The sequence below is a fragment of the Rana temporaria genome, chromosome 3, assembly GCF_905171775.1.
Source record: "Rana temporaria chromosome 3, aRanTem1.1, whole genome shotgun sequence".
Classification (NCBI taxonomy): Eukaryota; Metazoa; Chordata; class Amphibia; order Anura; family Ranidae; genus Rana; species Rana temporaria.
The window spans coordinates 478,178,142-478,194,247 of record NC_053491.1 but is presented as its reverse complement, the minus strand read 5'-3'; the positions used below and the strand labels follow the sequence as shown (position 1 = coordinate 478,194,247).

The window sequence follows — 16,106 nt, the reverse complement described above, 5'->3', positions numbered from 1 at the left end:
GAAGGTGAATTAAATCATCGGCAAAAAGCTTTTGGCCATAATGTGCTTAGCCGACTTACCTGGCTAGTGATCCCCTCCAGCACTGCTCTGTGTCAGGTCATCTGGGGCCAAGTGACAGATGCACACCGTTGGGGTTAGGAGTGCACCGCTAAGGTAGTGGACCCTACAGCTGACTGCTGCCGATGGAACTCTAGGTGATTAAAGCGAAGCTCCACCCTGAAAAAATAAAAAATAAAATGCTGCAAAAAATGTATTTTTTTTATACATACCTGAAGTGCCTGTTGCTAGGCAGATTGTCCTAATTTGCAAGTTCCTGATCAGCGGTCCGCCTTCTTTCTTCTCCTCCTCGTGCTGCCTCCCGGGGAATGGGAGAGTGGTGTCTTCTGGGACCTTGTGTGTGTCCAAGGAGACATCGCCCATTCACGTAGCGCCGCGCGGCTCGCACACGCGCAGTAGGGAATCAGGTGGTGAAGCCGCAACGCTTCACTTCCTGATTCCCTTTACCGAGGATGGTGGCAGGGCAGCCTAGACCCAAGCGATTGCTCGGCTTCGGCTGCCGTCATCGTGGGCACCCTGGACAGGTAAGTGTCCTTATTAAAAGTCAGCAGCTACAGTGTTAGTAGCTGCTGACTTTCATTTTTTTTTTGTTAAACCGGACCTCCTCTTTAAGGAAGGCAGGTCATCCAACACAGATCCCACAGAGAGCTGGAGCATAAGATTCCCCAGGGCGCAGAGTCTAAGAGCCAGCAGGTGTTCACCAGAGCCTCTAGTGGTGAGGATTGACTGGGCTACAACTGGCTCCAGGTCGCGGCCCCCAGAGTCTCCCAGCTCACGCTCACAGTAGGCTACAGGAGGATAGTAGGGGAATAAGCCAAAGGTCTGGGTGACTAGCAGACAAGGATAAACATAGAACACACCAAAGGTCAGGGTCAAAAGCAGGCAGGGATAGTCAAAAACAAGCCAAAATCGGTAACCGGAATCAGATGTAGAAGGCACAGCAAGTCACATGCAAAAGCTAAACACACAATGTTGATCAGCAGGGCTGGGTTGAGTGCAAAGGTTAATATAGACTTTTCTGATAGGGGCTGGGGTGGAGCCATGCTTAGAGGAGAGAATACTTAAGCTGCCAGGTGAGAGTGGCTGGCCTCTAAAGTGAACACATGGAGAGGTAAGCTGACAGACAAACATTACTGCAAGGGCGCTGCCATCTTTTTCTGGCTTTTCTTCTGATTTCTAAATCTTCGGCTGCTTGGTTGGTCAAGTCACGATGACATCACTCCGTGCAGCATCCTGACAACCACAGCATTGAGAGTGAAGGTGTCATTTACCGGTAATGGTGGTAATGCATGCCGCTAATTAATGACTTCTTGCACAATTGGAGAATTGCTGTTGCTGAAGGTCAAATGGATCACCCCAAACTTGGACCTCATAGTTAATATTAATTTCTAATAATTAAATTGATCATAAATTGATGATAAATTGATGTACCTTTGGGAAGCAGTTCTATTGGGTGGCAATGTAAAACACTGCGGTCCATAAACAAGAATCTTCAACTGAGAGTGTGGAAAGTGTGATTTTATAACCAACGGTAGTCCATATGTTTGTCATTGTTTTAATCCATTCTTAACAGGATAAAGACATACAGTAAAAGCCGGTTCACACTGGGGTGGCACGGCTTCTGGGGCGACTCGGCAAGGCGTCCCGAAGACGACTTCAGAGGCGACTTGCAAAATGACTTCTGTATAGAAGTCAATGCAAGTCACCCCGAGTCTCCCCCAAAGTCGTACAAAAACATTTTTCTAAGTCGGAGCGACTTACGTCGCTCCTATTATAACGGTTCTATTGAATATAATGGGATGCGACTTGTCAGGCGGCTGAGTTGCCTGACGAGTCGCCCCAGTGTGTGTGAACCGGCTCTTAAGCAAGCCCAATCTTGGTGTCATATCTGGCTGTTGACTGTGGATGTCTAATCCCTCTGGATTTTATGCTATTACCTTGTTAGATATCCTATATCTTTTATCACTAGACATTTATTAAAATGATTTAAGGTTCTTTAATTATTAAATCTAACACCTTTGTGACTTTTTGTTGTCTCTCCAGAGCCTCTGGTTTATAGACCAGATACATCCTAAATATAGAACCATTTATCCAACTGTCCATCCAGAGCCTCTGGTTTATAGACCAGATACATCCTAAATACAGAGCCATTTATCCAACTCTACACCCAGAGCCTATGGTTTATAGGCCAGATATGTTGTAAATATAGAGCCATGTATCCAACGCTACACCCAGAGCCTCTGGTTTATAGGCCAAATACATCCTAAATATAAAACCATTTATCCAACTTTCCATCCAGAGCCTCTGGTTTATAGGCCAGATACATCCTAAATATAAAACCATGTATCCAACTGTCCATCCAGAGCCTCTGGTTTATAGACCAAATATATCCTAACTATAGAGCTATTTATCCAACTGTCCATGCAGAGCATCTATTCTATAGCCCAGATACATCCTAAATATAGACCCATTTGTCCAACTGTCCATCCCGATCCTCTGGCTTATAGACCAGATACATCTTAAATATAGAGCCATATATCCAACTCTACAACAATAGCCTTTGGTTTATAGACTTATACATTCTATATATGGAGCCATTTATCCAACTGTCCATCTAGGGACTTTGGTTTCTAGACCAGATTGTTCCTAAATATAGCGCTATTTATCCAACTCTACACCCAGAGCCTCTGGTTTATAGACCAGATACATCCTAAATATAGAACCATTTATCCAACTGTCCATCCAGAGCCTCTGGTTTATAGACCGGATCCTAAACATGAGCCAATTATCACCAAGTATTTGGAAACTTACTTGTGGACTCTCAGCCACTGTTAGTTCTGATGTTACAAATATGCACTTGGCTGCCTATGTGTGCACTAAATCTCTATTTGTCTAAATCTGTATTTGTACAGAAGCACCAGGTACTTCAAAGTAATATAGAACAGTAAATTTAATAATAAAGTCTCATCTCTCTATCTGATTGCAGAAGTCTCCTTTCGAGAAACCAATAAAACACTGCGCAGTGGTGGGTAATGGTGGGATTTTAGACAGCAGCTTTTGCGGATCTGAGATTGATCGGGCCGACTTTGTGTTCAGGTAGGAATAAAGACACTGAGGAAAAAGCTTATGAGATGTGTTACTTATGCCGCTTACACTCGACCGTTATTCATGTCATGGAAAAAACAACGTTTTTCTCGACGTGATTCCTCTCAAGCCTGCCTTGCATACACACGATTGTGAAAAACAATGTTTGAGCAAAGCATGGTGACGTACAACACGTACGACGGCACTATAAATGGGAAGTTCCATTCGAATGGCGCCACCCTTTGGGCTGCTTTTGCTGATTTTGTGTTACCGCGTGTTAGTAAAAGTTTGGTGAGAGACGAATCGCGCTTTTCAGTCTGTTACAGCGTGACAAATGTGCCATTTCCATTATGAACCCTAGTTTTACCAGAACGAGCGCTCCAGTCTCATAACTTGCTTCCGAGCATGCATGTTTTTTCCCCCTCGTTAAAGCTTACACACAACCGTTTTTCACGCCGTGAAATCGAATGACGTGAAAAACGACAAGAAAAAATAGAGCAGGTTCTACATTTTTAACGGCCATTTTTCTCGTTGAGAAAAATTCTTTGGAGCCTACACACGACCGTTTTTCACGACCAATTTAAAAAATTGAATTTTTCTCTATCCCAACCTCAGTCTTTAAATATTCCCATTATTACAACTCCAACCTTCATTTGGAGATCTAATCTGTGGCTTATGCACGCTTCTAAACCAAATCTGTTTTAAATCTTCCCATTTTTTACCTTCTAGGTTAAATTTTGCTCCACTGAACAGGACGGAGGACGTCGGGACAAAGACTGATCTTGTTTACGCAAATCCAAGTTTCCTACTTACTCAGTAAGTGTGGTGTCTTTCCTAATATAGAATTAATTGAAATATAAATTGTTGATTGAAATCCCTTTGTACGCCTTTGTTCAGCAACCATTCCAGCTAAAATCTAGCAGAACCAATTGCCTTCAGAAGTAGGGATAAGCCAAACACCCCCCCGGTTCGGTTTGCAGCAGAACATGCGAACAGGCAAAAAATGTGTTTCGAACGCGCTTGTTACATGTTATACTTGCCTCCACTGTGCAGCTTGTTTTGCACAGAGTGGCCCCGAACCTGGTCTTCTGGGGTCCATCGGTGGCTGTCTCAGCTCCCCCCGCAAGGACTCAACACCTTCATGCGAGCGAGCTCTCATTGTGTTGAGTGCTTGCGGGCATGCTCCCGTGATACAGCCGGTGGCCATAGCAGCTCACTGTATCACTCAGCCCTGCCCCCCGGCACGCTGCGTCATTGGATGTGATTGACAGCACTGCAAGCCAATGGCTGCGCTGCTTTCAATCAACCAATGAATGAGCCAGGAAGCCTGCTCGTTTACGGCATGGGACTTTCAAAGGGGTCAGGTAAATAATCGGGGGGGCGCATGCATGCATTAAGTCGAAAAATCATTTACCTTTACAACCCCTCAAAGTCTATGGGACACGAACATGAAAAATCAAAAGTGTTAATTTTAAAGGTTAATATGCAAGTTATTGTCCTAAAAAGTGTTTGGGGATCCGGGTCCTGCCCCAGGGGACATGTATAAATGCAAAAAAAGTTTTAAAAACGTCAGTGATTTTAATAATGCTTAAAGTGAAACAATAAAAGTGAAATATTCCTTTAAATTTCATACCTGGGGGGTGCCTATAGTATGCCTGTAAAGTAGCGCATGTTTCCCATGCTTAGAAAAGTCCTTGCACAAAATAACATTTCTAAAGGAAAAAAAGTCATTCAAAACTACCCGCGCCTATAATGAATTGTTGGGGTCCTGGCAATAAAGATAAAAGTCATTGAAAAAAACGACATGGATTCCCCCCTCAGTCCATTACCAGGCCCTTTGGGCCCTTTGGAACCCTGAACCAAAAAAAAAAATGCGTGGGGTCCCCCCAAATTTCATTACCAGGCCCTTCAGGTCTGGTATGTATATTAAGGGGAAACCTGCACCAAATTTAAAAAAAATATGTCATAGAGGTCCCCCTCAAAATCCATACCAGACCCTTCAGGTCTGGTATGGTTTCTAAGGGGAACCCTGCACCAACATTAAAAAAATTTGTATGGGGTTCCCCCAAAAAATCCATACCAGGCCCTTATCTGATCATGCAACCTGGCAGGCCACAGGAAAAGAGAGCGCCCCCCCCCCCATCCTGAACCGTACCAGGCCACATGCCCTCAACATGGGGAGAATGTCCCCATGTTTATGGGGACAAGGGCCTCTTTCCCACAACCCTTGCCCGGTGGTTGTGGGGGTCTGCGGGCGGGGGGCTTATCGGAATCTGGGAGCCCCCTTTTTAAATTTTGGCGCAGGGTTTCCATTAATATCCATACCAGACCTGAAGGGCTGTTGTTTACATATCCAGCTTTCCAGTGTGCCTTCTCACCAATCAGCAGGTGCTGGCAGATATACATTGGCCTACACCTGCTGTTTGGCTTGTGCTGTGACTAATCACAGCAGAAGCGCCACGCCGGCATTGCACATGGACCCCCCCACCACCCAGAAGTGCAGAATCATGCATATACACAAGATTCTGCATACAGCGGCCTCCCTATAGCAGTAAATCTGGTGTGGGGTTGTCCGCAAGTGGTTAAAAAGATGGTTTTTCAGAGATCGTCTAAAGATGAATAGTTTAGGACAGCCTTTTTCAACCAGGGTTCCCAGGCACCCTGGGGTGCCTTGAAGTTTCTTCAAGGGTGCCTTGGTAAAATGCCTAAAAATTGCCTAAAAATTGTATTCAAGCTGGTGTGTGGATGAAGCTTGCCTTTAGGCCCGTACACACGATCTGACTTTTTGACAACAAACTTCAAAATGACCAGGTTTTTCAGAAAATCCGACTGTGTGTACGCTCCATCGGACAAACTTTCTCAGTTTTCATCGGATAAATGTCCGCTCTGCAAACAGACAAACTTTCCGGCAACAAAAGTCTGATGGAGCAAAGTCCAATCGTGTGTACAGTGGTCCATCGGACTTAAGTCCAAAGTACAAACACGCATGCTCAGAACCAATGCAAAAGATCAACCAGCAATAGCAGAAGTTGCCCAAAGGGTGGCACTAAAGAGCAGAAAAAAACACGTAATAAGTCAATTATGTCACTACTGTACGTTCATGTTTGTTGGCTGAAAAAGTCCTGCCGTGTGTATGCATACCAAGTTCACGGCCAACGCCCTTCGAACAAAAATCCACGGAAAAGTTTGTTTGAAGTCCGATCGTGTGTGTGTGAGGCTTTTTAGTTACACAAAGCCACAGGTTTAATTATGCACCATTACATCCTTCTAGCTGCCAGTGTCCTAATGACCAATGCCATCATCAGTTGATAAGGAGGACATCAGTCGTCTGCATAGCATTCTTCTTTGACCTTCACCTGCCCCTCTCCATCAGCATTGGGGTCACATTATCTGAGTGATGGAGAAAAACTGAGGGATAAGAGAAATGTTGGAATACTTGTCAGTACCAGTTTACAAAAGTGTATTTGCTTTTGAAGAATAAATCACCTTTAATGCTTTAGTGTGGATGTTGCTGCATTATGCAAAACTATTACAATAGAATTTACATTTTAGAACGGGGTGCTGCAAGACTGTCCATAATTTCTAAAGGGTGCCTCCAAATTACATAAATATAGAGAAGGTTTGTTGGGACTTTTAAAGCGCATTAAAAAACAACAGATGTACAAAAATACAAAATGTATTGATAAAAATTCATAAAATTATTAATTAGATCAGCACAATATACCAACAGTGAGTGCATATCTGATTTCTCTCTACATGTTAAGCCTTTTACAGCTTCTTCAGGAGATCTTTTACAACAGGCACTCTATATGAACTGATCACTGTGTATTAAAGAATAAAAACCTCTATTTAATCTGGAAGGATGTGTGGGACCATTTGGGAGTATCAAAGAGAGGGGAAATAGACTGGGAGGTTCTAGAGATCCAAATTTATATAACTCATGCCCCATATGCTTGGTCCACTGAAGGAAGAAACTTTGGAAGTGCTCCAGTAACAAATAGGAATACCCGGAACATTGTGTGAATACACAGTGATCAGTTCATATACAGTGCCTGTTGTAAAAGATCTCCTGAAGAAGCCATACAAGGCGAAACATGTAGAGAGAAATCAGATATGCACTCACTGTTGGTATATTGTGCTGATCTAACTGTGATAATTTTAGGAATTTTTATCAATACATTTAGTATTCTTGTACATCTGTTGATTATGCGCTTTAAAAGTCCCAACAAACCTTCTATATATTTATGTATTCATTAGGGATGTGGCGCCTTTATATTTAGTTTTTCAACAAATCAGCTCAAAAATCTTTCTTTCTCCTTGGTGTCTCGAGATTGTCTATTATTTTTAAAGGCTGCCTTAACTGAATAGAGTTCCAGAGAATGGGAAGGGTTATGGAGAAGTCCTGAAGGTGAGCATAGGAAGAGGCGATGAGGGAGCTAGAGAGAAGGCCTTGAGAGGGCTGGAGAGAGTGGTTTGGTTGGTATTTTGAGACCAAGTTAGCGATGTAGCTGAGGGCAGAGTTGTGGATGGCTTTGTAAGTTGTTAGAATTTTGAATTTATGTTTATGTCTCCTTTGTTAGGTTCAACAGTCTTAAGGACAGTAGGACATCATTTATCACCATGATGAGGGAATACGGCTCCTCTTTCATCCTCCTACCAGCTTTCTCATTTACTAAGTTCACAGAGGTCTCCTTTCGGACGCTATACACCATGGAAGACCTTGACTTGAAGAGCAAAGTTGTCTTTCTCAACCCAGGCTACTTACGGAAACTTAATGCTCACTGGAGAATTGCAGGACTTAAGTTTCGGCGACTGTCTCCTGGCTTAGTTATGGTGAGTGTGGCGGCTGAAATTTGTGAAAAAGTGACGCTCTACGGATTCTGGCCCTATTCCGAGGACCTGGATGGAATTTGGATCCCCCATCACTACTTTGACAATGAACGCCCCAAACCTGAATTTTACTCATTGCCCGATGAATTTTATCGGTACCTTCAAATGCATGCGCAAGGGTCTCTGCGTCTGCATCTGGGACACTGCTAATATATATTTTTTTGGGTTTTGTATTACAACTGAATAACATGGTAAACCTATTCACCAACCTTAATGTATTTCAAAAGAATCAGCCATGTCCATAATTTTCCATCTTTTCTTAAGTTCCTGCATAAAGGATTGGAAGAAAGACCTTGGGGGCATGTCCTGCATAAAGGACTGGAAGAAAGACCTTGGGGGCATGTCCTGCATAAATGACTGGAAGAAAGACCTTGGGGGCATGTCCTGCATAAAGGACTGGAAGAAAGACCTTGGGGGCATGTCCTACATAAATGACTGGAAGAAAGACCTCGGGGGGAATGTCCTGCATAAATGACTGGAAGAAAGACCTCGGGGGTATGTCCTGCATAAAGGACTGGAAGAAAGACCTTGGGGGCATGTCCTGCATAAATGACTGGAAGAAAGACCTCAGGGGCATATCCTGCATAAAGGACTGGAAGAAAGACCTCAGGAGCATGTCCTGTATAAAGGACTGGAAGAAAGACCTCGGGAGCATGTCCTGCATAAAGGACTGGAAGAAAGACCTCGGGGGCATGTCCTGCATAAAGTACTGGAAGAAAGACCTCGGGGGCATGTCCTGCATAAAGGACTGGAAGAAAGACCTTGGGGGCATGTCCTGCATAAAGGACTGGAAGAAAGACCTCAGGGGCATGACTAAAAATGTTAAATGCATGAGGCGTGTGAATAAGGTTTAGGAGAGCAGCATTTTTAATATCAAGTTGAGATCAAGAACATAGAGGCATTACCTCAAACTAGCAGAAAGGAAGTTCAAATCTAACCTTAGAATGTATTAATAGTCGATGCCTAGAACACATTTCCATGCATATATAAAAGGGAAGTATTGTCCAAGCTCTTTTGGCCATACTTCTCTCCTGGGTCACAGATGGACAATTATTTCTGCACTCCTGTGGCCCAGATTAAGCCAACAGCAGGCTAAATCCCGCTGTCGGCTGATGTCACAGAGCTGGTCCAGGCTTTCTGAAGGATCTCGACTTTAAGGTTGGGATCCACCTAGATGCCTGATTGGCAGCTGGTTCAGCCCTCTTAGCAAGCCACTGAGAACCTACGGCGAGATTGTATTTCCAGCGTGATGGGATCGTGCTGGAAATCGGCACTGCGAGGCTGTGGTTCTCGTGCTCAAGAACAAGATGCAGCATATCCATATGAATATCTTGGGGGTGGCAAGCGGGAGGAGCAACAGAGCTTGGTGCTGGCCCCCGCAATGGGGGTCACGGAGGGCGAATATTGCCGATCCCGAGCCACTGTTATTTACAATATCGCGGTCACCTACTGTAAGCCAGACGCTCCCGCCTCTTCCAAAGTAGAGCAGAGATTGGGGACTGACAGTCACCACTCTCTGCTCTGCGAAGAACTGAGTAATCAGCTGTCATGTGATTGCTTAGTTCACGGATTAAGAGCTGGCTGGAGACAGCTTTAACATCAGACCGATGCTGCAGCCATATAGGTGAGCATACCAATGAGGCCCCGTACACACGGCCGAGGAACTCGACGTGCCAAGCACGTCGAGTTCCTCGTCGAGTTCTGGGATGAAGCCGCCGAGGAGCTCGGCGGGCCGCCTTCTCCCATAGAACAACGAGAAAATAGAGAACATGTTCTCTATTTTCTCGTCGAGCTCCTCGGCGGCTCCATCGAGCCAAAACTGTACAGACGACAGAGTTTCTCGGCAGAATCCGGGTTTTGACAGAGTTTCTCGGTGAATTCTGCCGAGAAACTCTGCCGTGTGTACGGGGCCTAAGACTTTTTCTTCTATGTTAAGCAAGCAAAGTGTGATGATCGGAACTTATTAATGTGAAAATGTTTGAAAGGGCTAAAAAGAATATATCATGGTTTTATATATAGTTTCCTTATTTATTATGAGATGTTACGCAGAAAATAAAAAATATTTTCAGAAAAAAATTACCTTTTTATATACTTGATTTTTTTTAACCGAGCACACTAGCTCAAGGCTAAATTTACATGTGCAAGCTAATGTTTTGGAGTAGTGAGTCCAAACTCGCAGCAACTCGCCCTCTCTGAAGATTAACACTATAAGGCTTTTCAATACTTCAATCAGAGAGAGAGAGAGGGTCTGAAAGAAAACATACTCTATTCTACTTTCTCTCTACAAATTCCACAGTGTTCTGTGAATTTTGTGTCATATTTACACTCTTTAGTAAATCAGCACGTTTGTTTAAAAACAAATACAAATATATACATCGTTAAAAAAAAAAACAGATGCAAAACATCTGGTTTAAAAAGATAAATTAGAAATAAAACAAATAAAATTGAATTAAAATCTCAGGGGCAGATCCACAAAGATCTGCCTATCTTTAGGCAGGCGTAGCGTATCTAATATACACTACGCCGCTGTAACTTACTTTTTCTTCTTGTGAATCCTCAAAGAATCCGCGCAGTAAGTTACGGCGGCGTAGTGTATCTATTGCGGCGTAAGGGCGCGCAATTGCAAATGGGAGTGATGGGGGCGTGTTCTATGCAAATACGTTGTGACCTGATGTAAACAACGTTTTTTTTAAACCGCGCATGCGCCGTCCTTAAAATATCCCAGGGTGCATTGCGACAAAGTACGCCACAAGGACGTCATTGTATTCGATGTGAAAGTAAATGACGTCACATTCCTATTCACGAACGCCTTACGCAAACGACGCAATTTTTTTAAAATTAGACGCGGGAACGACGGCCATACTTAACATTGAGTACGCCACCACATAGCAGCTTTAACTATACGCCGGAAAAAGCCGAACGGAAACGACGTAAAAAAATGCGACGGCCACTCGTACGCTTGTGGATCGTCGGAAATAGCTAATTTGCATACTCGATGCGGAAACGCCACCTAGCGGCCGCCGAAAAATAGCATTTAAGATCCAACGGCGTACTAAGACGTATGCCTGTCGGATCGATCCCAGATGCCGTTGTATCTTGTTTTGTGGATACAAAACAAAGATACGACACAGGAAATTTAAAATTACCCCGGTGTATCAATAGATACGCCGGCGTAATCCTTTTGTGGATCTGCCCCATAAACTTTCCTGCTAAAGTTCTGGGCACCAGTCCTCAGGAAGGATGTACTGGAAATTAGGGATGAGCCAAACAACCCCCCCCGTTTGGTTCGCACCAGAACCTTCAAAAGGAACGGCGTTCGCGTGAACATTTAGAACCCCATTGACGTCTATGGGACTCGAACGTTCGAATTCAAAAGTGCTCATTTTAAAGCCTAATATGCAAGTTATTGTCGGAAAAAGTCTTTGAGAACCCGGGTCTTGCCCCAGGGAACATGTATCAATGGAAATTTTTTTTAAAAACGGTCGTTTTTTTTCTGGAGCAGTGGTTTTAATGATGCTTAAAGTGAAAAAAATGAAAAATTCCTTTAAATATCATACCTGCTGGGTGTCTATAGTATGCCTGTGAGGTGGCACGTGTTTAGAACTGTCCCTGCACAAAATGAGATTACTATAAGAAAAAAGTAATTTAAAACTCATACACTACGGCGCCGCAACTTACTTTTTTTTTGGTGTATCCTCAAATAAAGCGCGCCGTAAGTTACGGCTGCATAGTGGATGTGATGGGGGCGTGTTTTATGTAAATACGTCTTGACCCGACGTAAATGAATTATTTTTTTCAACTGCGCATGCGCCGTCCGTGGGGTATCCCAGTGCGCATGCTCGAAATTAAACCGTAACAAGCCAATGTTTACGGCGGTGACGTCATTCTACGCAAATCCCTATTCGCAAACGACTTACGCAAACAACGTAAAAAATTCAAAATTCGAAGCAGGAACGACAGCCATACTTAACATTGAGTACGCCTCATATAGCAGGGGTAACTATACGCCGGAAAAAGTCGAACGCAAACGACGTAAACAAATGCGCCGGCCGGGCGTACGTTCGTGGATCGCCGTATCTAGCTAATTTGCATCCTCAACGCGGATTTCGACAGAAACGCCACCTAGCGGCCGGCGGAAAAATGCACCTACGATCTGACGACGTACTAAGACGTACGCCAGTCGGATCGAGCCCAGATGCAGTCGTATCTTGTTTTGTAGATACAAAACAAAGATACGACGCGGGAACTTTGAAATTACACGGCGTATCACTAGATACGCCGGCGTAATTCTTCTGTGGATCTGGCCCTGTAACTTTAACTAAAGAGGGGTAGAGAAAGGAAGCACCACCTAAGTGCAGTATTAAAGAGGTTCTTTTAATGACACATTGTACAAAACACACCTACAAGAAGGTAAGGAAAAAAGGCTCATCTGTAACATCCTGTAGTCCTCGTCCCGGATCCATGGGCTGCTTAGAAGTGAAGAAAGCAGAATGTGTGGAGTCTTCAGGCTTGTCCTGTGGCCATCAGGATGAGGCCTGTTCCAGCCTCACGGGTCACGTGACAGGTCATGTGATTACTTCCGAGGAACACTCTCGGGAGGAGGATCAGACAGGGAGAACAAAGGCTGATTGGGCTAAGCGCTCTGAGCCACTGCTCCTTCTATTGGCCTTCTTTAACTGACTAGCCTGCCTGCCTGCTCTATCTACCTACTAAAAATTACACTCTGTCTCTCTCTCTGTCTTCTCTCTTTTAACCACGCAACACACTACACAAGGCCGACCTGCAATGCTGCAGTGAATTACGGGCTGTGAAACGCAACTCGAATTTGGCGCGAACGTCCCAAAACTTTCGTAATTCAACGAACGATCGAACATACGATGTTCGAGTCGAACATGAGTTCGACTCAAATACGAAGCTCATCCCTGCTGGAAATGGAGAAAGTACAAAAAAGAGCAACAAAGCTAACAAAGGGTCTGGAGGATATTGCTTATGAGGAAAGGTTGCGAGTACTGAACATATTCTCTCTGGAGAAGAGACGCTTGAGAGGGGATATGATTTCAATTTACAAATACCATACTGGTGACTAGGGATGGGCGAATGGTTCGGCCCGAGCATAAGTTCGGGCTGAACGTTGGTTTGGGTGTTCTGGTAAACACCGAACAATATGCTGAGTTTGGGGAAAATTCAAAAGCCGCGGAACCCCATTAAAGTCTATGGGACACTAATATGAAAAATCAAAAGTGCTAATTTTAAAGGCTTATATGCAAGTTATTGTCATAAATAGTGTTTGGGGACCCTGAGTCCTGCCCCAGGGGACATGTATCAATGCAAAAAAAGTTTTAAAAACTGTAATTTTTTCGGGAGCAGTGATTTTAATAATGCTTAAAGTGAAACAATAAAAGTGAAATATTCCTTTAAATTTCATACCTGGGGGGTGTGTATAGTATGCCTGTCAAGTGGCACATTTTTTCTGTGTTTAGAACTGTCCCTGCAGCAGAATTACATTTCTAAAGGAAAAAAGTTATTTAAAACTACTCGTGGCTATAATAAATTGTCGGGTGCTGGCAATACAGATAAAAGTCATTAAAACAAATGGCATGGCTTCCCCCCCAGTCCATTACCAGGCCCTTTAGGGTATGGAATATTAAAGAGAACCCCGAACCCAAATTTAAACAAATTGCGTGGGGGTCCCCCCAAATTCCATACCAGACCCTTCAGGTGTGGTATGGATATTAAGGGAAACCCTGCGGCAAATAAAAAAAATGGCGTAGGGGTCCCCCTCAAAATCCATACCAAAACCTTCAGGTCTGGTAAGATTTTAAGGGGGACCCTGCGCCAAAATAATAAAAGAAAATAGCATGGGGTCCCCTCAAAAATCTATACCCGACCCTTATCCAAGCATGCAACCTGGCAGGCCACAGATAAAGAGGGGGTGAGAGAGCCCCCCCCCCCTCCTGAACCATACCAGGCCACATGCCCTCAACATGGGGATGATGCTTTTGGGTCCAAAGCACCATGTCCCCACGTTTACTTACAGCCTACTAAACAAGTCACCTTATAAAAAGGATCCCATTTATGCCTCTCACTACTCCTGAGGAAGTCACATGATAGTGACGAATGCGCATGAGTCCACTGAGAGGTATCGGAGGTGACGTTGGCGACAGATTGCCCCTCTTTTTTACATGCTCAATTGTATTTTGGATTATGTGAGTATCCCTGTCTATTTTCTTTGAGAATTAAAATTTTTAAAACGGTATCACACCATCGATGCTTTATTTCTTTGGGGCGAGAAACTGACCAATCTGGGACGAGAACTCCAAGGAGGACCTGCCGTTGTTGGATCAGAGCCCATCGAGTGAACCATCTAATGTGGTTGGATCTATATGCTGTTACCTTACAGCAGTAAGGTAAGGGGACATCCTTACTTACCCTAAAAGGATCACTGGATACCCATTTTCCTCTCACTCCATATTGCGGACCTACACTTGCACTTTTGCTTTCTTGGACTTTTGAAATTTTACTTATATTTTTTGCTAATATTTTTCAAACTCTGTTGATGGACTGTTTATCACCAGTATAGGAGTGTCACTTAGCACAGTTACCTGGAATTTCTTTGCACCATTACTTATAGTGTATTTCATCACATTAAGAGGAACCTGTGTAGTTATATGATTTGCACCATTACTGTTATTGTTCACTGATCATTTATATTTATTTTTATGCTGATGCCATTTGGGCTATATTGCTCCTCATTTCAATTACACCTACTTTCATTCCCCTCCCCCACCTGTTTATTCACTTATCCATTCACCACTGATTAGCGCAGCACTACCCTCCCCATTTTCATGTCCCCACGTTGATGTGCACAAGGGCCTCATATTGGGCCTTGGTTGTGGGGGTCTGCAGGCAGGGGCTTATCGGAATCTGGAAGCCCCCTTTAACAAAAGGGACCCTAGATCCCACCCCCATGTGAATTGGTAACAAGGTACATTGTACCCCTAGCATTTCACAAAAAAAGTGTCAAAAACACAAGATACAGCTTGGGACAAGTCCTTTATTGAAAAAGAAAAAAAAATCCAGTAATGTACATCTATCTCGACCCGAGGATACAAAAAAAAATGCTGCTACTGATGCCTCATAGGAGGTTCCCGTCCAATTACGCTACTCCCGCCGTGACAGCTCTTAAATAGCTGAGGGTGGGGCCACCCATGATGTACATGGGTGACCCTGCCCCATCTGACACCACAGTAGTTTCCTGCAGTTTTTCCGCAGCGTCACATGTGACCTCACCCCCCTCTGACGCCACAGGGATTTCCTGTGGCTTCCCGCATCAGTAGCGACATTTACCAGGGTCTTGTATGGATTTTGAGGGGGACCTCTACTTCATATTTTTTTTTTTATTGTCGCAGGGTTCCCCTTAATATCCAGACCAGACCTGAAGGGCCTGGTATGGAATTTGGGGGACCCCCAAGCAATTTTTTTTACATTTTGGTTCAGGGTTTCCCTTAATATTCATACCAGACCCAAAGGCACGTTTTTTTCAATGCCGTTGAATGTAGTCTTTTTCAATGAGTTTTATCTGTATTGCCGGGACCCCACAATTCATTATAGCCGCGAGTAGTTTTAAATTACTTTTTTCTTTAGAAATTACATTTTGCTGCACGGACTGTTCTAAACACAGGAAAAAGGTGCTACTTTACAGGCATACTATAGACACCCCCCCAGGTACAAATTTTAAAGGAATATTTCACTTTTATTGTTTCACTTTTAAGCATTATTAAAATCAATTTCAATTTTGTTCGTGTCCCATAGACTTTAACAGTGTTTGCATGTTCGAACACAAGTTCTGGTGCAAACCGGGGGGTGTTCGGCCCATCCTTACTGGTGACCCCACAATAGGGATAAAACTTTTTTTGCAGAAGGGAGTTTAACAAGACACATGGCCACTCATTCAAATTAGAAGAACAGAAGTTAAACCTTAAACTGCATAGAGGGTTCTTTACTGTAAGAGCGGCAAGAATGTGGAATTCCCTTCCACAGGCGGTGGTCTCAATGGGAAGCATTGATAGTTTAAA

General features: G+C 43.8%; 1 protein-coding gene across 1 annotated transcript in view; it reads left to right on the top strand.

Moving 5' to 3' along the window:
• LOC120933642 (alpha-2,8-sialyltransferase 8E-like) overlaps positions 1-8,196 on the top strand; it is a 57,658-nt gene extending 49,462 nt beyond the window's left edge. The window contains exons 5-7 of the mRNA XM_040346956.1: positions 3,044-3,153; positions 3,871-3,957; positions 7,722-8,196. Of these exons, the coding sequence (XP_040202890.1) occupies positions 3,044-3,153; positions 3,871-3,957; positions 7,722-8,181 (657 nt within the window). The 3' untranslated portion in view covers positions 8,182-8,196. The remainder of the gene's footprint in view (positions 1-3,043; positions 3,154-3,870; positions 3,958-7,721) is intronic.
• The last annotated feature ends 7,910 nt before the right edge of the window (positions 8,197-16,106 follow it).